General features: G+C 39.3%; 1 protein-coding gene across 11 annotated transcripts in view; it reads right to left on the bottom strand.

The window, feature by feature from the left end:
• Positions 1-868: 868 nt before the first annotated feature.
• Positions 869-23,022, bottom strand: part of TTC39B (tetratricopeptide repeat domain 39B) — a 148,503-nt gene continuing 126,349 nt past the window's right edge. For all 11 annotated transcript variants that reach the window (XR_015169530.1, XR_015169531.1, XM_086415056.1 and 8 more), the window contains 5 exons: positions 20,522-20,648; positions 17,200-17,308; positions 6,824-6,941; positions 4,093-4,209; positions 869-1,081 (listed from right to left, as the gene is read on the bottom strand). Coding sequence is in view for 9 of the 11 variants with exons in the window: in XM_086415056.1 (XP_086271182.1) it covers positions 991-1,081; positions 4,093-4,209; positions 6,824-6,941; positions 17,200-17,308; positions 20,522-20,648 (562 nt within the window). In the remaining 2 variants the exon portion in view is untranslated. The remainder of the gene's footprint in view (positions 1,082-4,092; positions 4,210-6,823; positions 6,942-17,199; positions 17,309-20,521; positions 20,649-23,022) is intronic.

Here is a 23,022-nt window from a genome sequence, read left to right as displayed (position 1 = left end):
TCACCCTGGTAACTGCTGACAGCAGAGCCAGCACCATACAGTCAGGCTCTCTTCCACTCTATGCCCTGATTGTGTCTGCAAATTAAAGGACTAAGCACAGTCCAGATATTTACAAGGAAACATCACAGTGCTAGGAAGATTAGAAAACTAGACCTCACACCAACATTATGAGTGTAAAAATTATTGATATCATTTAAAGCAGCAGGAACTTTATAAGAAAAATAATCAATGTATATTTTTTAGCTCTCATGGATAAGGTTGAGAATAATCCAAAATATAAATTTTCCCTTTAGATACATGGAGTTTTCTGAGTTTTGTTATATGATGATAGACTTAAGTACATTCAAAAACAGGACAGTCTCTCAAAAATGCCACCACCTTTAACTTACATGAAGAATAAAAAATAATAACATCTCATCTTTTCTAGATACAGGTCTTTCAACCAATTACCTACGTTCCCTGTCCTGTTCACACCCATTACTTGTCTTTTTCAGGAGTTTTCTGAAAAAGATTAAGCTATTTTGAATGTAGGTTTTTCTTATTTTCTTTCTGAAACTTAAATTCTAGGCAACAAACTATCTCTGAAGTTTAACTGCCCAACAAATCTAAATATGGCTCAGGTTATAAGCCATTTACTACCTACATGATATTCATTTCCACATTTAAAAAAATAAATAATCTATTTAGACTTTATTGTACCTGTGAGTCCTTTAAAAGACTTCTTCACTCTCCAATTCTAATTAATTTGAAATTCCTTTTGAAGATGCAAAATATAAGAGTTTTCAAGATATTACTGATCATCATTCTATAGAGAAAAAAAAAAACACTTAAGTAGACCAAGAATAAACCACACAAATTATAGAAAATATTGACAGTAAAATTAGTTTTTTGTCTCTCATTCACAAGATCATTTTTCCACTTTAATACAAGGCCTAATCTATAGTATACGCCGGTATGAATTGAGAGAAAAGTCCATCCTTCATGTTCTGATCAATCTGAAGACGATTTTTTCCAGAGGTGAAGAGCTGCCTGAATTCTGAAGTGTAGTCTTGACTCCAGCGAGTAATCTTTGTAGTTATTTCTAAAGACAGAAAACAATAAAATTTTAATGTCAAAATTCCTTTATAAACCAGGGTACCACCACCCTCCTCTCCTTCTTCTCACCTTCATTCTTTATTTACTCTCAAACATCACTATGCATAACAGTGGATTTTGTTAAAATGCAGATTCTGTTCCTGGGTGGAGGGGGGGATGACAATATTCTGTATTTCTAGAAGTTTCCAGGTGGTGGTCTAAAAATCCTACTTTGAATAGCAAGGTTTGTACTTCTCCCAAACAGCAAGAAGGTTATGCTGAGGACTTAAAAAAATTTGTGAACTATTTTTAAATAGCTGATCTCCTTTTCTAAACTGGAAATTTTAGGCAACCTCGTATAAACAAGGTGAATATGATCATTCACCCCCTCAAAAAAAAATTTAAGTTAAATACACACACACACACACACACTCATGAAAGAACACTGACAACAAAATTACTTACTCCAATTCTCACAGGCAAATGTCAATGGTTTAGTCAATAATTACAATGTGACAATGTCAGGAGGGGAATTAGAAATTCACAGATTACTTTAAAACTTCACTTATATCATCCGCACTGACTTCTTTTTGCTAGAATTGTTCAGACTCAGAAAAATGGAGTGGCTTGGATCTTGGGCTCTACTCTCACACACACCACCTTGGCCCATGGGAGAGTTATATCTTTCTCTGCAGTGGCATTCACTTCTTTCTACAGCCCTTTATGTTATACAGGTCTAAAGGTTACTTACTGGTAACCTTGCTAAGGGTTATTATTCATAAGCTAAACCAACATCTTACTAGAATTTCAAAGGATGTAATTGAGTATTTCCCTAATTAACCTGGGCAGCTTTGCAAAGCTCCTACTGTACAAGGAGAACTGCAGATAATCAACAGTCTTGAAATTATTGGGAAGTTTGTCTATGTTGACATCACTAGCACTGTCTTGAGTTAGTGTTGACTTTTTGATCACTGCTGGTCTTTCTCTTTCTCAGTGAATTACTGGTCTTTTATTTTCATTGCTATATATTTGCCTTATGTATTACTTGAAAGTGAAAGCTGCTCAGTCTTGTCCAACTCTCTGCAACCCCATGGACTGTAGCCTGCCAGGCTCCTCTGTCCATGGAATTCTCTAGGCCAGAATACTGGAGTGGGTAGCCATTTCCTTCTCCAGGAGATCTTCTGAACCCAGGTATCAAACCCCAGACTCCCGCATTGCAGGCGGATTCTTTACCGTTTGATAACACTAAATATGTCCACATGATAAATACTTAGAAACAGTACTTTTAGTCCCAAATTTTCTAATGGCTAGATTTGAAGATACATGAACGTTAGCTGAAATGGCAGTCATACTCACTCTCAAGAAACTAACTTTAAAAGTGACTTTCTCATATCTCTAGGTTAATAAAATAAAAAAGTGGAATGGCTGACTCCACTTTCTCACTTTACTTGTCCAAGTTGCTGATGATCTTCATGCTGCCAAATTCAGCAGCCACTTCTCTGGTCTCACCTTGCTTGACCTCTTGGCAACCATCTTCACAGCCTCCCACTCTTCTTTTGAAACATTTTGTTCACTTGGCTCTCCAGGATGTCATCCTAACTCATGGCCACTTCTTTAATCTTACTATTTAATCTCTAAAATAACTGCATAGCTCAAGGCTCTGTGCTGGATCTCCTCTAGCTATATCCCCAAATGACCCCACCACAGTTTTAAATATCACTGTCTCTGTCCTGGTGACATTCAAATATCTACAACTGGCCTTGACCTTTACACTGAACTACATGCTCATATAAATGACTGTAAATTCACCATCTCCATATGAATACCTATAGGCACCTCAAAATAACAGAGTCCAAACAGAAACATGTTTTTTTTTCCTCTCTTCAACCCTGCTCCTCTAAGTATTCCCCATTTCAGTAAAGCATCGTTATCAACCTAGTATCTTGATACCCTCCCCCTCCTATCCCCAGCCAGGAATGCTCCTCATCCAGTCTTCTGGTGACAGATCTTCTCAGGACTGGCTTTAATTATGCTAATCTCAGCTACATAGCACCTCCTCAAGGAAACCTTTCAGAATTAACAGTCTAAAGTAATACCCAGGTACCTTGTATCATATCATAAATCTCAATGAAGCATAAATCATTGCTATTTTTCTTATCTGTGTATTTACCAATACTCCACAATTTAGGAAGCAGAAACATTGCCTGTTGATGCACAGTTGTTTGTCTAGAACCTTCTCTAGTGTCTGGCACATAATAGGTACTCAGTGAATACTTGCTAAACTTAAGGAAATGAACAAACCAATGAGTTATTAAGCTAGTTATGACCTAGAGCTATCATGGCATTCTTTCTCCACTGCAAGTAGTGTTCAAAGCAAGCAGACCACAGGACTTGTGTCCCCAGTAAATGAACCACGATCAAAGGAAATCTGAGCACCACTGTCCACCAGGATTGATAAAGTGCTATGAAATTGCCACAATAGCCAGAAAGAAGAAAGAGTCAGGAAGATTCAAAGGGCTTCTTCAAATGAGAGGCTTTTTAATGAAATGAGAGAGATGGTGGAATATACCAAAGGTCAGCAAACTATAACCAAAATTATGGCCAACTCTGGGCACACTCATTTATTTACATATTGTCTTCTATGGCCACTTTCAATACTACTGAGTACGTACAATGGAGACCCTCTACTACAAAGCCAAAAGTGTTAACTGGCCCTTTACAGAAAAAGTTTTCTGACCCCTGATACAGAAGAGAATAGGTTAGAAATCTGTCCTGTAGGTACCCCCAAATCACAACATTTGTAAACAGTCATAGGGTCAGGCATTAAGAAGCTTGAAAATTGCACAATTCTAACAAAAGCCACAAGTAGAAATTAAGCATAAATTAGCAAAGGTAATATAATGAATAATTTTTCATTAATACATTCATTTTTAAGTGTATCAAGTTATTGCTGTTGTAAAAATAGTATTGATATTCCCGACTCCATAGCAGTCAAGGAAAGCTGCCGTTACCACTTACCTTGCAGTTTCTAGGACCTTTATGGCCTTGTCAATTTCTCCTTGGTTTTTATACAAAAATGCCAATTCAAACAGAGTAAATGGCACTAGGTAGTGGTCATACTTCAGTAGCTTTTCACTAAAAGAGTGAATGAAAAGTAATTAAATCTCAACAGAAGAAAGAACATATCATTCTTTTTTCAACATATATATTTTTCCCCATTCTTATGAAAATAGGTATAGCACTAAGTCTATTACTAGAGAAAAGCTGTCATTATACAGTTAAAGAATATAATAAACCATGGCAATAAACAGTATGCTTTTAATATATTCCTTTTTTTTTTTGGTCTCACTCTATGGCATACAGGATCTTAGTTCCCCAATCAGGGAAAATTTAACTCATGGCCCTGCAGTGGAAGCACAAAGTCCTAACCACTGGAGCACCAGGGATTTCCTCTGTCACTCTCATTTTATCCCTTAGTCTAAATCCAGCACTGCACATTGTTTCCTGCCTTTTCACGTAGACATTATCCTAGAAAGGACAAGATCATGAACATGTTCAGAAGTGACTCCATTTAGAAAATGACTCCACTTGTTTTTCACCAAGGTTTAACTCTCTTTACACTGTTTGTCTTATAATGCTTCAAAATGTCAAGAAAGAAGGGGCCGACACTTCCGTTTACAGCAGTATTATGGAAATTATCTGACTTCCCAATATCTAGAAGCGCTGAAACAAATAAGAGCAACACCCCTTTAAAAGGAGAGCTCAGCTCACAAGAACATAAGGAAGACTCTCAAACCAAAAACAAAACCAGAACTCTAATTGTGTTGAAGATGCCAAAGTACTCCTGGGTCTGTCTCAGCCAAGGCTTTGTGTCTCTCTGTCCACACAGGAGGTGAGACCTTGGGTCCACATAATATGTAGAGCAGGGGCTGAGACCACTATGTAAAGCTGGGGCCCAGCTCCACCACAGAAAGGGTAGACGACGCACTCGTGAAAGGGTAGAGAACCCACTCGTGGCACAGGAGGAAGCCAAGGGCAGTTGGCTCTGTGGCCTACACTCTGTGCTCAGTTGCTTCATTCGTGTCTGACTCTGCAACCCTATGGACTATAGACCATCAGGCTCCTCCACTCATGGGATTCTCCAGGCAAGAATACTGGAATGGCTTGCCGTGCCCTTCCCCAGGGGATCTTTCTGACCCAGAGATCAAACCCACGTCTCTTATGTCTTCGGCATTGGCAGGTGGGTTCTTAACCCCTAGCGCCATCTGGGAAGACTGGCCTATTCTCTAGGTAGGAAGAAAAAAGCAAATCCCTTAAGAAATTAATAATCAATGGGCCTGTCCTCACCTGAACATGCAATTCAAATTTATGTGGCCCAAATAATCCAAGAACCTCTAAGCAACAAAATTAACATGAAAGTCGTCCAGGCTGAGAAAAGCCTTTGGGGCATCTGGCAGAAATAAAAGCACAGTGCTTAGAAAGAGACTCTTCCTCAGTCCTAGCCTCACTGGAGTCTCAAGATAAAACTCATTGAAGTTGAGTTCACAATCCAAAACTATAAAACACACCAGCAAACTATCCACTATGAGATTCAAAAGACACAACAAATAGCCCAAATAAGTCATCCTTTTGATCCTAATAAAAATGTCAATAAGAGGGAGCTCAATGGATACTTCTTTAACAAATTTACTAAAGACAGCATGTTATTAATTTGAGAAATAGACATTGAGTCTTTCCTCTTCTTATAAGGACAGCAGTCCTCCTACATTCTCAGAAAATATGGTCAGAAGAGGATCAGTAGTTATAGATGGGAAAGCACATGATATCAAACAGAAGACGTCAAGCAGAAGTCTGTGGCTGTGACTTATTTGGTATACAGAATGGTTTCCAAAAAATTGAGCCAAGCTTTAAAAATCAGAAGATGTTACATAAAATTCAGATTCCAGGCTTTCAATGATAAATTGTAGGCATTATTACTAGTGGGCCCACACTGTCAAGAAAAATAATCAATTTGAGTTCAGGAGTGGCGGTACTCTTTAGAGAGACCACACAATATCCCTGATCTGCAGTGCCTTCTAATCCACATTCCCACCATCACTCAGAAAGGTTACTTGTCTGGCCCCTGTAGACAACTGCATCTGTGAATCCAGATGCAGAGAAGAGGGCCAGGCAACAGAACCTTGATCAACTCTCTAATTAGCAAAGGAGCAGGACATCATCATCAGTGCTACTGAGGGGATAATAATCATTCATCCTAGAAAAATGCCCCTTGCCAAAAGAGAAGCTGTTATAGCATTTATCACAGTTGTTCTTTCCTGCCAAATTATCATTACAATGATGGTTAGTCTGTTTATTCAACTCTGAAACCCTAGGATTCAGGATCACAGTTTCTGGCACATAGTGGGTACTCAAATATTGGTAGAATAAATGAATGACAGACAAATGCACAAATCAAAAAAAGTATCAGATGTTCAGTACGTTACTGCCAAAATTTAGACAGACACCTGTCAGCTTGGCTCTAAATTTAGCTTTCGTGAGTCACCTCTAAACACCACGCAGAAAAGCATAAAGCCATGTTCACTTAGGTTATCATTTCTTTCTCACAGAATAAAGAAAACATTACTGGATTCTCTTTCTGACAACATCAAGTGAAAAAAGGTTAGCAGCAGAGACAAAAGCATCACTTTCTCACAGCGATTCCCCAGAAACCGCGATTTGCACTCAAGCTGGTTTCATCGTCTGCTTTTACCTTTGGATAATATGATTGAAGCACAGTTCTGCTTGCAAGGGCCGCTGTAGGTTCTTCAGGCAGCATCCTTTGAGCAGTTTCACTAGACAGTCGTCATCGACAGAGTAGTCGCTGGAGTCTTGAAGCAAAACACATACAGTTTACTCACAAAAACAAAAAATAGCCTACTTAAGAGGCAGCACTAACAGCTATTAGGTTTCAGAGGGATCATTTAAAAATTTAAAAATATATATGTTTAGCATTTTTATGCCTCACTAAATTCAATGAAAATACTTCAAATGAAAAGAATATCAAGGTTAATACTACAACACACCATTTGATTAAGGGGTTTACTCTAGCCTTTTTTCACTTTATCACTCTCACCACTCAAAAAGTTTTTTTAGGTGCTCGCCTCTGAGTTAAGTGACCTTAGGTAAAATAATAGTAAGTTTGAACTGTAAATAAAGTAAGAGCTTTATTAATTTAATGAAAGGTAAAGCAGTGAGGAGCAAGCAGGCAGCCTCTTCCTGTGGCTCCGGCCCCTAATCGGGTTGGCTTTGTGTGAAAGAGGGTAACGCTTCCATGTGGAGAAGCAGATGGCCTTCTCCCCATTAAAAATGCAGAAAGGAGAACACCCTCCCCAGATCATTATGTTTACAGCTTACCAGTTCTCCCAGGTTAGGTGCTTTGGGGGACGAAATTATGTCATAAAATTAGACAAAATGGTTCTGAAATACAGGTAAAGCACCTAAAATCCCCACAAACTTCTAACTGCATGAAGCTAACACAGAGGATCTTCTTTCAGGACATTTTTCCTTTTGAAAGTGACTCTACCTGCTATAGCCCAAGGCTAATACATATTAACAGAAGCAACCATATCGTGCGTGACATCTATCTGACAAAGGTGGCCATTTCACATCTATACCACTTATGAATTTGGGTTTTTCTTTTTTGCAAGTTAAGTAGAAATAAGAAATCATTCCAAGACAGACTGATTATTTATACATTTCAGGCTGTGACAACACAGGTGGGAAGGGACAAAAAACCAAAATGATGAGGCTTTGAGAGTCCTTCATACTGAAATACTCTTGCTTTCAGTACAAATATCAGAAATCACCATTAACACATGCTGGTGTTTTAATCAGTAAACAGCTTGTCTATGGGAGGTTAAGGATGCTACTTAACCAAGTCAAAGAAGGTTGCTTTATTTCTAGGTGCCGAAGATAGCTGATAATGATCTCTCACTTCCAAGATCTGACAAGTTATTCACTATGAAAATCACAAATATCAATACCACATTACCTTCCCTATTAAAGACCATCCCCCCACTCAAAAAACAATCTATTATGCTTCTAATCAACAAACCAGATTGGGGCTATGTTTAGGATCTGTGGCTGATTGAATCCGCGAATGAGGAATCTGTGGATACAGAGGGCAGAGTATGGAACTTGAGCATCCAAAGACTGTGGTATCGACAGTGAAGCTTGGAATCAATTCCAAGTGGAAAATAAGGGGAAACCATATACAAAGGTCTCACTCAGTGGTGGTATGTATTAGTCTATACTACAAAGGACGGACATTCAAACATTAGAATTTATTCTATTGAACCAAAACCCTTGTCTTTGTAGGAAAACAGAAGCAAGCTACCCTACTCCTTTGGAGGAAAAAATAGCCTACAAATGTTTTCACTTAAAAAAAAAAGATTTGTCTTTACCTCCCATTTCTCACATATACACTTACTTTAAAACATATTCATTTTTTCATCTAATTTGCAAATATGTGGCATTTAATCACAAATAATTCCCTTAATGACAGGGACAATGTTTTTTCTACTATCACAATGCTATATCTGGTATGAAAAATGAGTGTTCAAAGGAACAAATTAATGAAAAATGGCCAAATTAGTTCCACAAAAATAAATATTAGTAAATTTGTTCAAAAGCCTTAAAAATTTTACTGAACTGCAATTTTCTGAAACCCATTTTTTGAAGAAAATTTTTATGGAGCTTTATCTCAGTTAAATTTTAAAATGATGTGGCTTTACATTGAGTTTCCACTCAAATCAAAGTAAATATTTTTCCTTTTGCAATTACTCTATATAAAAAGTTGTTAAAAAAAAATCTTACACCCATTAGCATGCCTACTACCAAAAAACAAACAAAACAGATTTAAAAAAAGAAAAGAAAATTACCACTTCAGTATTCTTGCCTTGAGAACCCCATGAACAGTATGAAAAGGCAAAATGATAGGATACTGAAAGAGAAACTCCCCAGGTCAGTAGGTGCCCAATATGCTACTGGAGATCAGTGGAGAAATAACTCCAGAAAGAATGAAGGGATGGAGCCAAAGCAAAAAGAATACCCAGCTGTGGATGTGACTGGTGATAGAAGCAAGGTCCAATGCTGTAAAGAGCAATATTGCATAGGAACCTGGAATGTCAGGTCCATGAATCAAGGCAAATTGGAAGTGGTCAAACAAGAGATGGCAAGAGTAAATATCGACATTCTAGGAATCAGCAAACTGAAATGGACTGGAATGGATGAATTTAGCTCAGATGACCATTATATCTACTACTGCGGGCAGGAATCCCTCAGAAGAAATGGAGTGGCCATCATGGTCAACAAAAGCATCCGAAATACAGTACTTGGATGCAATCTCAAAAATGACAGAATGATCTCTGTTCATTTCCAAGGCAAACCATTCAACATCACAGTAATCCAAGTCTATGCCCCAACCAGTAACGCTGAAGAAGCTGAAGTTGAACAGTTCTATGAAGACCTACAAGACTTTTTAGAACTTACACCCAAAAAAGATGTCCTTTTCATTATAGGGGACTGGAATGCAAAAGTAGGAAGTCAAGAAACACCTGGAATAACAGGCAAATTTGGCCTTGGAATACGGAATGAAGCAGGGCAAAGAAAATGGACTGGTCATAGCAAACACCCTCTTCCAACAACACAAGAGAAAACTTGTGTTGGACATCACCAGATGGTCAACACCAAAATCAGATTGATTATATTCTTTGCAGCCAAAGATGGAGAAGCTCTATACAGTCAGCAAAAACAAGACCAGGAGCTGACTGTGGCTCAGACCATGAACTCCTTATTGCCAAATTCAGACTGAAATTGAAGAAAGTAGGGAAAACCACTAGACCATTCAGGTATGACCTAAATCAAATCCCTTATGATTATACAGTGGAAGTGAGAAATAGATTTAAGGGCCTAGATCTGATAGACAGAGTGCCTGATGAACTATGGAATGAGGTTCGTGACATTGTACAGGAGACAGGGATCAAGACCATCCCCATGGAAAAGAAATGCAAAAAAGCAAAATGGCTGTCTGGGGAGGCCTTACAAATAGCTATGAAAAGACCCAGAGGGATGGTATGGGGAGGGAGGAGGGAGGAGAGTTCAGGATGGGAAACACAAGTATACCTGTGGTGGATTCATTTCGATACATGGCAAAACCAATACAATACTGTAAAGTTAAAAAATAAAATTAAATTAAAAAAAAAAAAGAAGAGAAGCAAAAAGCAAAGGAGAAAAGGAAAGATATAAACATCTGAATGCAGAGTTCCAAAGAATAGCAAGGAGATAAGAAAGCCCTCTTCAGTGATCAATGCAAAAAAATAGAGGAAAACAACAGAATGGGAAAGACTAGAGATCTCTTCAAGAAAATCAGAGATACCAAAGGAACATTTCATGCAAAGATGGACTCGATAAAGGACAGAAATGGTATGGACCTAACAGAAGCAGAAGATATTAAGAAGAAATGGCAAGAATACACAGAAGAACTGTACAAAAAAGATCTTCACGATCCAGATAATCACGATGGTGTGACCACTGACCTAGAGCCAGACATCCTGGAATGTGAAGTCAAGTGGGCCTTAGAAAGCATCACTACGAACAAAGCTAGTGGAGGTGATGGGATTCCAGTTGAGCTACTCCAAATCCTGAAAGATGATGCTGTGAAAGTGCTGCACTCAATATGCCAGCAAATCTGGAAAACTCAGCAGTGGCCTCAGGACTGGAAAAGGTCAGTTTTCATTCCAATCCCAAAGAAAGGCAATGCCAAAGAATGCTCAAACTACCGCACAATTGCACTCATCTCACATGCTAGTAAAGTAATGCTCAAGGTTCTCCAAGCCAGCCTTCAGCAATATGTGAACTGTGAACTTCCTGATGTGCAATCTGGTTTTAGAAAAGGCAGAGGAACCAGAGATCAAATTGCCAACATCTGCTGGATCATGGAAAAAGCAAGAGAGTTCCAGAAAAACATCTATTTCTGCTTTATTGACTAAGCCAAAGCCTCTGACTGTGTGGATCACAATAAACTGTGGAAAATTCTGAAAGAGATGGGAATACCAGACCACCTGATGTGCCTCTTGAGAAATTTGTATGCAGGTCAGGAAGCAACAGTTAGAACTGGACATGGAACAACAGACTGGTTCCAAATAGGAAAAGGAGTTCATCAAGGCTGTATGTTGTCACCCTGTTTATTTAACTTATATGCAGAGTACATCATGAGAAACGCTGGACTGGAAGAAGCACAAGCTGGAATCAAGATTGCTGGGAGAAATATCAATAACCTCAGATATGCAGATGACACCACCCTGATGGCAGAAAGTAAAGAGGAACTAAAGAGCCTCTTGATGAAAGTGAAAGTGGAGAGTGAAAAAGTTGGCTTAAAGCTCAACATTCAGAAAACGAAGATCATGGCATCTGGTCCCATCACTTCTTGGGAAATAGATGGGGAAACAGTGGAAACAGTGTCAGACTTTATTTTTCAGGGCTCCAAAATCACTACAGATGGTGACTGCAGCCATGAAATTAAAAGACGCTTACTCCTTGGAAGGAAAGTTATGACCAACCTAGATAGCATATTCAAAAGCAGAGACATTACTTTGCCAACAAAGGTCCGTCTAGTCAAGGCTATGGTTTTTCCCGTGGTCATTTACGGATGTGAGAGTTGGACTGCAAAGAAGGCTGAGCGCCAAAGAATTGATGCTTTTGAAGTGTGGTGTTGGAGAAGACTCTTGAGAGTCCCTTGGACTGCAAGGAGATCCAACCAGTCCATTCTGAAGGAGATCAGCCCTGGGATTTCTTTGGAAGGAATGATGCTAAAGCTGAAACTCCTGTACTTTGGCCACCTCATGTGAAGAGTTGACTCATTGGAAAAGACTCTGATGCTGGGAGGGACTGGGGACAGGAGGAGAAGGGGATGACAGAGGATGAGATGGCTGGATGGCATCACCGACTCGAGGGACCTGAGTTTGAATGAACTCCGGGAGTTGGTGATGGACAGGGAGGCCCGGCGTGCTAAGATTCATGGGGTCACAAAGAATCAGACACGACTGAGTGACTGATCTGCTCTGATGTCTGAGCACTGTCAAGGATGTAGAGAAATTGAAACCTGTGTGTATTGTTGGTGGGAATGTACAAAGGTGCAGCCACTAGAGAAAACAGTATGTCAGTTCCTTAAAAAATTAAAAATAGAAATGTTACATGATCTAGCAAATCCACCTTGAGGCATGTATCTAAAAGAACTGAAAGCAGCATCTGAATGAAATATTTGCATATACATGTTCATAGAATTATTGTTCCCAGTCAAAAGTGGAAGCAACCCAAATATACATTGATGGATGAATAGATAAACAAAATTTGGTATAAAGATCCAACAGATTATTATGCAGCCTCAAAAATGAAGGAAATTCTGACACATGCTGCAACATGGACATACCTGGAGGATATTAGGATAAGGGAAATAGGCAGCACAAGAAGAAAAAGACTGCACGATCCCACCTATATAGAGTCTCTAGAGTCAAATCCACAGTAATAAAGAGTAAAACAGTGACTGCCAACCACTGTGAAGAGCGGGAAATGGGGAGTTACTGTTTAAGGGGTATGAAAAAGTTCTCAAACTGGCTGCACAACTGAGTGAATATACTTAGCACTACTGGACCATACAGTTTAAAAATGGTTAATATGGCAAATTTTATATTATGTGCATTTTCCTGCAATTAAAAATGTAGGAGATAATATAAAAATGTAAAGAGGTTCACTTTATCTATAATAAAGATAAAAAACTATATAAAATTTTTATATCTAAATTATAACTTAGATATAAAATTATAAAATCTATAATAGATCTAAAATTTTTAAATCTATATCTATAACATATTAACTCTATATTAATAGTTAATTAATAGATGCTTAATTAACTAACTGGGTTAATTAATAGATGCTTACTCCTTGGAAGAAAAGTTATGACCAACCTAGACAGCATGTTTAAAAGCAGAGACATTACATTGTCAACAAAGGTCCATCTAGTCAAGGAGGTTTTTCCAGTAGTCATATATCAATGTGAGAGTTGGACTGTAAAGAAAGCTGAGTGCCGAAGAACTGATGCTTTTGAACTGTGATGATGGAGAAGACTCTTGAGAGTCCCTTGGACTGCAAGGAGATCCAACCAGTCCATCCTAAAGGAGATCAGTCCTGGGTGTTCATTGGAAGGACTGATGTTGAGGCTGAAACTCCAATATTTTGGCCACCTGATGCAAAGACCTCACTCATTTGAAAAGACCCTGATGCTGGGAAGGATTGAGGGCAGGAGGAGAAGGGGACGACAGAGGATGAGATGGTTGGATGGCATCACCAACTCAATGGACATGAGTTTGGGTAAACTTTCGAAGTTAGTGATGGACAGGGAGGCCTGGCATGCTGCAGTCCATGGGGTCGCAAAGAGTTCGACACGACTGAGCAACTGAACTGAATGAACTATTGATGGGAATCTAAAATTAGAATAATTTCAAATATGGAAAGCAGCCTAAATGCCCAACAATACTGAAAGAGTTGGTTAAATTATGATATATTATCTCCATGGAATGCCAGGAAGCTCTGGAAATTATTACAAGGGTTACCTAGAAAGAATTAAAACATTTATGATAAACTACCATATGATCCAGTAACCCCACCTCTGCATATTTATCTGAAAAAAAAATACTATCTCAAAAAGATATATGCATGTTCATGTTCATTGCATTATTTACAACAGACAAGCATGGAAAAGATCTAAGTATCCATCAATGGATGAATGGATAAAGGAAATGTGAAATATGTGTCTGTGTGTGTGTGTAAAGTGGAACATTCAGCCATGAAAAAGAATCAAAGTGTTCCATCTGCAACAACATGACGGACCTTGAAGGTACTAATGCTAAGTGAACAAAAGTCAGATGAACACCCTATGTTCTCACTTCTATGTGAAACCTAAAGAAATAAAAGCTCATAGATATAGGGAATAGACAGGTTGTCAGGGGCAAGAGCTTGAGGAGTAGGAGGAATATGTGAAGAGGTCAAAATGTACAAACTCCCAGATATAAGGCAAAGGTGAAAAGGAAAGATATACCCATCTGAATGCAGCGTTCCAAAGAATAGCAAGGAGAGCTAAGAAAGGCTTCTTCAGTGATCAATGTAACAATAGAATGGGAAAGACTAAAGATCTCTTCAAGAAAATTAGAGATACCAAGGGAACATTTCATGCAAAGATGGGCTTGATGAAGGACAGAATGGTATGGACCTAACAAAAGCTGAAGATATTAAGAAGAGCTGGCAAGAATACACAGAAGAACTGTACAAAAAAACCTTCATGACCTAGATAACCATGATGGTGTGATCACTCAGCTAGAGCCAGACTTCGCATCCTGAAATGCGAAGTCAAGTGGCCTTAGGAAGCATCACGACAAACAAAGCTAGTGGAGGTGATAGAATCCCAGTTGAGCTATTTCAAATCATAAAAGATGAGGCTGTGGAAGTGCTGCACTCAATATGCCAGCAAATTTGGAAGACTCAGCAGTGGCCACAGGACTGGAAAAGGTCAGTTTTCATTCCAATCCCAAAGAAAGGCAAGGCCAAAGAATGTTCAAATTACTGCATAGCTGCACTCATCTCACACGCTAGCAAAGCAATGCTTAAAATCTTCCAAGCCAGGCTTCAATCGTACATGAACCATGAACTTCCAGATGTTAAAGCTGGATTTAGAAAAGGCAAAGGAACCAGAGATCAAATGCCAACATCCGTTGGATCATCAAAAAAGCAAGAGAGTTCCAGAAAAACATCTACTTCTGCTTTATTGACTACGCCAAAGCCTTTGACTGTGTGGATCACAACAAACTGTGGAAAATTCTTAAAAAATGGGAATACCAGACCACCTTACTTGCCTCTTGAGAAATCTGTATGCAGGTCAAGAAGCAAAGGAGAAGGCAATGGGAACCCACTCCAGTACTCTTGCCTGGAAAATCCCATGGATGGAGGAGCCTGGTAGGCTGCAGTCCATGGAGTCACGAAGAGTCGGACACAACTGAGCAACTTCACTTTCACTTTTCACTTTCATGCATTGGAGAAGGAAATGGCAACCTACTCCAGTGTTCTTGCCTGGAGAATCCCAAGGATGGCAGAGCCTGGTGGGCTGCCATCTATGGGGTCGGACACAACTGAAGCGACTTAGCAGCAGCAGCAGCAGCAAGAAGCAACAGATAGAACTGGACATGGGACAACACACTGGTTCCAAATCGAGAAAGGAGTACATCAAGGCTGTATATCATCACCCCGCTCTTTTAACTTATATACAGAGTATATGATGCAAAATGCTGGGCTGGATGAAGCGCAAGCTGGAATCAAGATTACTGGGAGAAATATCAATAACCTGATATGCAGATGACACCACCCTTATGGCAGAAAGCAAAGAAGAACTAAAGAGCCTCTTGATGAAAATGAAAGAGAAGAGTGAAAAAGCTGGCTTAAAACTCAACATTCAAAAAACTATGATAATGGCATCCAGTCCCATCACTTCATGGCAAATAGATGGGGAAACAACGGAAACAGTGAAAGACTATTTCTTGGGCTCCAAAATCACTGCAGATGGTGACTGCAGCCATGAAATTAAAAGACGCTTGCTCCTTGGAAGAAGAGCTATGACCAACCTAGACAGCATATTTAAAAGGAGAGACATTACTCTGCCAATAAAGGTCCATCTAGTCAATGCTATGGTTTTTCCAGTAGTCATGTATGGATGTGAAAGTTGGACTGTAAAGAAACCCGAGCACCGAAGAATTGATGCTTTTGAACTGTGGTGTTGGAGAAGGCTCTTGAGAGTCCCCTGGACTGCAAGGAGATCAAACTAGTCAATCCTAAAAGAAATCAGTCCTGAATATTCATTGGAAGGACTTTTGCCAAAGCTGAAACTCCAGTACTTTGGCCACCTGATGCGAAGAACTGACTCACTGGAAAAGACCCTGATGCTGGGAAAGATTGAAGGCAGGAGGGGAAGGGGACGACAGAGGATGAGATGGTTGGATGGCATCACCAACTCAATGGACATGAGTTTGAGCAAAATCTGGGAGTTAGTGATGGACAGGGAAGCCTGGCATGCTGCAGTCCATGGAGTCACAAAGAGCTGGACATGACTAAGAGACCGAACTGGACTGAAGTCAGCTATAAAACAACTAAGTCATGAAGATGTCAAGTACAAATGGTGACTACAGCTAATACTATATTGCATATTTGAAAGTTGCTAAGAGAGTAGATTTTCAAAGTTCTCAACAAAAGAAAAAAATTTTTGTAATGATGTATGGTGAAAGACATTTACTAGACTTATTATGGTGATCTTGCAATGTGTACAAATATCAAATCATTACATTGTACATCCGAAACTAATATAGTGTTATACGTCAGTTTTATCTCAATGAGAGAAAAGGTTATGATATAATAAATGAAAAGATATAGGCTAGAGTATGTCCAGATACACTATGATCATAACTATAAAAATAAATCTAAGTGGGCATAAACAGAAACTCTAAATTAATTGTGCATAGTAGGAAAAACGTGGGTGACTTTTTTCACCTACATTTTTCAAATGTAATGTTTAATTTTTTAAAGGTACTTGTAAAGAGAAATCTCATTAAACATTTCAGCCCCATGCTGTGGCCAAAGTAAAAAATGATCTAAATGAGGTGCTCATCCCTGGAGTCACAGACAATAATTTAATCCTCCGCATATCACACACCCCCAGTTCTCCACCCCTTGGCAGCCACTAATCTGCTTTCCGTCTTTATGGACTGATTTATCCTCGATATTTTATATAAACGGAATCACACACTCTGCTGTCTTTTGCCTCTGGCTTCCTTCACGGAGCCTCACGTCCCCACGGACCATCCGTGCCTGAGGCTCACCCGTGTTGTGTCAGGTATCTTCCCTCCATCCTGACTGCAATCAGCCAGACACCTGCGGCTCAAGCTCTTTTGTTCTCATCACGCACACAGATCAACATGAGCAGATGTGCACGGGGAAAGGACGGGAGGGGGCAGCCGTAAAGATTTCCAGGCTCTCGCTTTTCATACTTACTCTCACTTTGTAGAGCTGCCTCGGCCTTTTCAACGGTTACCAACAGATTTTCAGAAAGGTCTTTTCTCTTGCTCACTAGTGGAAAACCATTCCAAACATACATCATTTCCTAATGAGGAAAAATGAGAAACCATTCACAATTACGTGAGGTCATTTGGTGTTCTTTACAACAACAAAGCCACATGTGAGTGTTTTGCCTCAGTTGCTAGTGATCTCAAGACATTTAGAGATCATTTTTCTTAGCTTTCTTCATTTGGAGTTTAGTGATTTAATCTCCGATTTTTTCACTTTATTTAATGTTTTTAATGCTTTTTGGCTTTTATACTACAAAATAGTTCAGTATATATAGTATATTGTGTCTTCACTGAAAAAATAATTTGCTCATTTATTTGACAAGTATTTACTAAGCACCTACTGGTATCCATTCCTTTTGGAAGATAACAGATTACAGATAGAAATAAATATAATATTTTTAAATGATAATATGAACAATTCAAACATAAATTTTTGTTGTTGCTCTTAAGTAAAGGGAAACATTTTTTCTATATCTGCCAATTGTTTACATAAAATGTTTCCAAGGACATCACAGCAAAGGAACACAGGAAATATTTTACCTGGCTCAGGTTCTTTTATACCATTAAAAACATGTGACAGTCCAGTAATGCAATCCAATATGCAGAGAATACATTCATTTAAAGGCCATATGGCAGAATGACAGCCCCTAAAAATGTAAACTAATGATTTATCATTGCAAATTACATTTAATAGGCTAACAGATGAGAATTTTTCTTTTTTTTTTTCTGGACCAAAAGCAAATGTGCTCTTGCTTGAAAATATTTTTCTAATCTTCCTGGTAGTTCAGTTCATATTTTGAAAGGTACGAAGTAAGCAGGATAATTAGAATCTCCTTGGAAATAAAAAAATGGTAAAATATGTTAAGATTGTTTGAACAGCCTCTTACAGGGAAGCAGTAGAAATGAGGAAAATACACTGGAGTTGAGTGACAGCAAAGTCATTTTCACCTTTTGGGACTGAAAACTAAGATCACAGCACTCTTTTGTTTTACATCTAAATTTTCTTATTGCTAATCGTGTAAGAGTTCAATAACTTTTGGAATATTTATTTAAACTGATGATGATTTTTAAAAATTTTGTTTTTATTGATGGAACATTTTATCAGAAAAAAAAAAGTTTGTATGTGAACTGGTCATTTTATGAAATACAAGATTTTGGTAAAATTCCTAGTTACCACAAATTCAAGCCAATTCTACACACTTAGCCCTGGAGAAAGAAGTGCTCTGAGTTAATCTTCCTTAAGGCCCTTAGCAATCAGAGCAACATATACATCATATGTATACACAAGCATCTAAGTTTTAGGATGGAGAAAGGACTATGGTGCTCTAGAAAAATCCCAGGGAAGTTCTGTGACATGGAAAGAAAAAAATCTCCCAGCATTAATCACTTGATAAGAATGAGGCAGGAATGGAGCTGAAAGGTGTCATGGGTGAAACAGTAGCAGGCTCCCATATTAGCTGGAAAAGGAGGATGTTTGGTCATTTTTGTGATTTGCATTGTGTTCTTCTTTTTACCTGTGCTCAGATATGATTTACAGAGTGGCCACATTTTTATCTCATTGCATCACAGGCACAGACCAGGCACAACCTGGTCTCAGGGTAGTGCTCTCTGAGATTGTTTTTCTTAAACAGGAAATACCTGGGCTGAGGTACTCGGTGCAGGCTAGCCCCCAACGACACCTGTGAGGAGCTGCAGTGTTCTTTCTCACAGAATATTTAAAGAGCTCCTATAAGTCAATGCGGTTTCCCTGGTGGCTCAGTTGGTAAAGAATCCGCCTGCAATGCAGGAGACCTGGGTTCGATCCCTGGGCTGGGAAGATCCCCTGGAGAAGGAAACGGCTACCTACTCCAGTATTATGGCCTGGAGAATTCCATGGGCTGTATAGTCCATGGGGTCACAAAGAGTCAGACATGGCTGAGTGACCTTCACTCACTTTGTAACTTATAAGTCAATGATAAAATAATAAATAACCTAATAAAAAAATTAGGGAAGAAAGCCCATGAACAACAATTCATGAAATAAGATGTAAAAATGAACAAGCACATGAAAAGCTCAATCACACATTAAAAAAATAAAACACTGTTGGTAGGAATTTAAATCAGTACAGCCCTTCTGGAGAGCAATCTGGCAAAGTCCAAGTATTAAATGCATATGCCCTACAACTTGGAATTCTACTTCTAAACATCTCTCCCAGAGAATTATATGCCCATGTACAAAGAGAGCTATAGAAGAATATTCATTGTAGCCTGTTTGTGGTAATAAAAACTGGAAAGTAAGCAACTGTTAAAGGGGAATAATTGAATATACTCTGGAATCAAAAGAAAAAATCAGGAACCTCCAAAAAAGGACAGCAGATGTCAGCTTGCACTAAACAGGTTCCCTGTGTTACTTGACTACTCACATAAACTAGACCCCAAAAGTTACTGTAATTTGATATATTCAGTACTTTTTAAAGAAATCTGCATTAAGACCATTTAACTTGAAATTATGCTTTTCATGAAGCCTAACCTAAATGGCACACTGATCAAGAATGGGAGCTCCGGCATTAGGCTACAACAGAAGCCACCAGCCACGTATGGCTCTGGAGCAATGTGGCTGGTTCAAACTGAGGCACACTCTAAGCATAAAACACGCACCAGACTTCAGTGGATGAGCACAATATAAAAGAATGTGAAATCTCATTAATAAATTTTAGAGATTACACGCTCAAATGACAAAATTTTGCACGCGTGCACGTGTGCTCAGTCGTTCAGTGGTTTCTGACTCTTGGCGACCCCATAGACTGTAGCCCGCCAGGCTCCTCTGTCCATGGAAGTTTCCAGGCAAGAATACTGGAATGGGTAGCCATTTCCTACTCCAAAAATTTTGCATAAACCGGGTTAAACCAATATTTTGAAAATGATTATCATGTGTCCTTCTACTTTTTAATTTTTTTACCTTTTGATTTTGAAGGTAGCAGCTAGAAAAAGTAGTTACATCTGTGGCTTGCATTATAATTCAACTCAACTTCAAATATGCCAACTCACCTCTCTCTGAATTTCCTTATTTGTCAAATGAGGCTACAAAGAAAAATTCCTCTCCTAGAGTTACGGTTAAGACTTGAATGATATACTTTATAAATAGCCTTTATCCAACACAATGATTTTTAATTGAGCAAACTTCACAACAAAAGTTAGATGTTCTCCCTACCCCTGAAACTAGACAATGTATTTCTAGGATACAAAGAGTAAGTAAATAAAGGCAGATACCAGGGCAGGCAAAACGAGCTTCACGGGTGCTGGCAACGAGGGAGAGTAACGTCGAGCCTTCCTCACAGCAAACTTCTCAGTAGGGATCGATTTCCCAGCAATTCTCTGCTTCAAGCCATCCACCTGTCTGTGAAGAGCCCCAGTTCCAGTGAAAGGTCATCAGAACACATGCAGTATTTATACCTATTCCTGTTATGCTGCGCTCCCCAGAGCAGTGGATCAGCACCACCAGGAACCCTGTTCAAAATGCAAATTTAGACCACCTCAGACCTAATAGTGGCTTCCCTGGTGGCTCAGATGGTGAAGAATCTACCTGCAATGTGGGAGACCTAGGTTTGATCCCTGGGTCAGGAAGATCTCCTGGAGAAGGGAATAGCTACCCAACCAGTATTCTTGCCTGGAGAATTCTGCGGACAAGAGGAATCTGGTGAGCTACAGTCCATGGCTTCTCTGATAAAAGTGGCTCAAAAAGAGTCATCTACTCATGCATAATTTGAGAAAATGTTTCCCAAGCGTAGGTGATTTTGAAAATAATCAGCTAAGAACACATAGCATGCTTACAATCTTCCTCTCAAAATTCTAAGAAATTCCAATTATACAATTCACAAGCACAGAAAAATGAGAATAGAGGCTACCTATTTGTAGGGTACTTTCTCATACACAATCTTGTAAATGCACCAAACGGGTCACCAAGAAGGAATTTAGGGAAATATCTAATTACACCACTGAAAGAAAGAGGAAGATGCAATGAGAGAAAAAGCATTCCATATGAAGCCAAGCTTGTGTTATGTTATTTCTCAGCACAGTCTTGAGATATGGGGTTTTTTAAATGAAGTATAATTGACATATAACATTACTTTTAGGAGTACAAACGGGTATGGTTTTAAACCAGAATGCCCATCATGAATGTTAATTATATCAGTGGAAAAGGCAGTGGACATTCGAGGTGGGGGTTGAGGGAGAGGGTCAGAGGCATGCAGAGGACATGAAACCTCCTGAGTCAGGGATCACAGTCTGTAAAGAGAACATTCATTTGGGGGGATTCTCCTCTCAGTATCTCAACAAGTTAGATGCTATCACACATACAGCAGACTTCAAGATTTTGCCTGAAAATAAGATTAGTTACATGTTTCACAGAAATTATTTTGATGCAGAGAAAATTTATTTTGGAGTGGAGGAAACTGAGATGTAAAAGATCCCAATATATCTGAACATTCCATTCCATTTGTTGTCGTGTGTGTGAAACAAGGAAATGCATTTTACCAGTAGCAGGTGGCAGCCCATGGCTCCCACTAATGTAGATTCTACAGTTAGTATATACATGGTCCAGTTTCTAAAAAGCATGACAAAGTTGTCCTGGTCATACCTTCAAATCTGTCCTGCCAAGTCTGAGGGTACAGACAAGCCCTTACTTGTCATAACGTGGCCACAGAATATAGTATTCCATTAAAAGTGTTTGTCATCAATTATGTTTAAAGATTGCAGTGGGGCTTCTCTGTTCCCCTACCTGCCTCATCTCCAGAGGTCACGTCCTCCTTTCTACAATAGCCACCCACAGTTGTATCTTAGGTCATTTCATCATCTGTAACTTTTCTACATCAGAACACAAACTCAAGCACACCAACCATCCTCCTCACTATAACGCTGGCTGTTCTAATGAGACTTTCGGTCCTCTTTGTCTTTCAACTTTCTCCCAACTCAGCAGTCTTCTTTCTCCCCGTCCCTCCACACCTGCTTAGCCTGCCCTGCAGGCAAGCTTTACTGCTGCAGGCTCTAGCTTATTTCCCAGACTCCCTTGCCAATGCCTAGCTGTTGCGCTCATCTTCCTGCAACGAAAACAGGTTGGTGTCACGGTACATTCAACACCAACCTCCAATGAGCTCTCGCACTGCCTGCCATTCCCTGTCCTGTGCTTCTCTCTGTCCCACTCTCTGCAACAATGATTCCAAACATTCTCCATCCTCCCCAGACTCCAGCCCACTCCTTTCTCCTTCGCTCTCAACAGACAGCCCTGCCTCCACACACGAGCTGGCATGCCTCTGAGCCTGCTCTGGACTTCTTCCTGCGTGATACAACAGAGGACCTGATCCTCCCTCTAAATAAAGCCGGTCCTGCCATCAGTGCTTTGGAGTCTATCTCCTCCTGATTTTTCAACAGCCTTACAAAGGTCAGTTATCCCATTTCTCACTTGTATGTACAACTGTCTTTCTGAACTGGGTCCTTCCCGGTGGTTTTTGAGAATGCTCAGATCTCTCCCATTAATATATTCTTTGATATTACATTTCCCTCCAACTTTCTCTATCGCTTAATGTATTTATGCTTAACTCTGTTCATTTCTTTGTATCTCATTCACTCTTTAGCCAACCCCAGTCTGGTTTCTACCTCCACTCTATAACCTTATCATTTCCTGCATGGGATACTAATGATCTCTGTGTCACTAAGACATCTTGTCTTATTTTTTAAGTCTACAGCACATAGTATTCCCAGGCAGCCTCCCATCC

Source organism: Bos grunniens, chromosome 8 (genome assembly GCF_055505025.1).
Source record: "Bos grunniens cultivar Pamir isolate PY7600 chromosome 8, Bosgru_T2T1.0, whole genome shotgun sequence".
NCBI lineage: Eukaryota > Metazoa > Chordata > Mammalia > Artiodactyla > Bovidae > Bos > Bos grunniens.
This window is presented reverse-complemented; position numbering and strand designations above follow the sequence as displayed.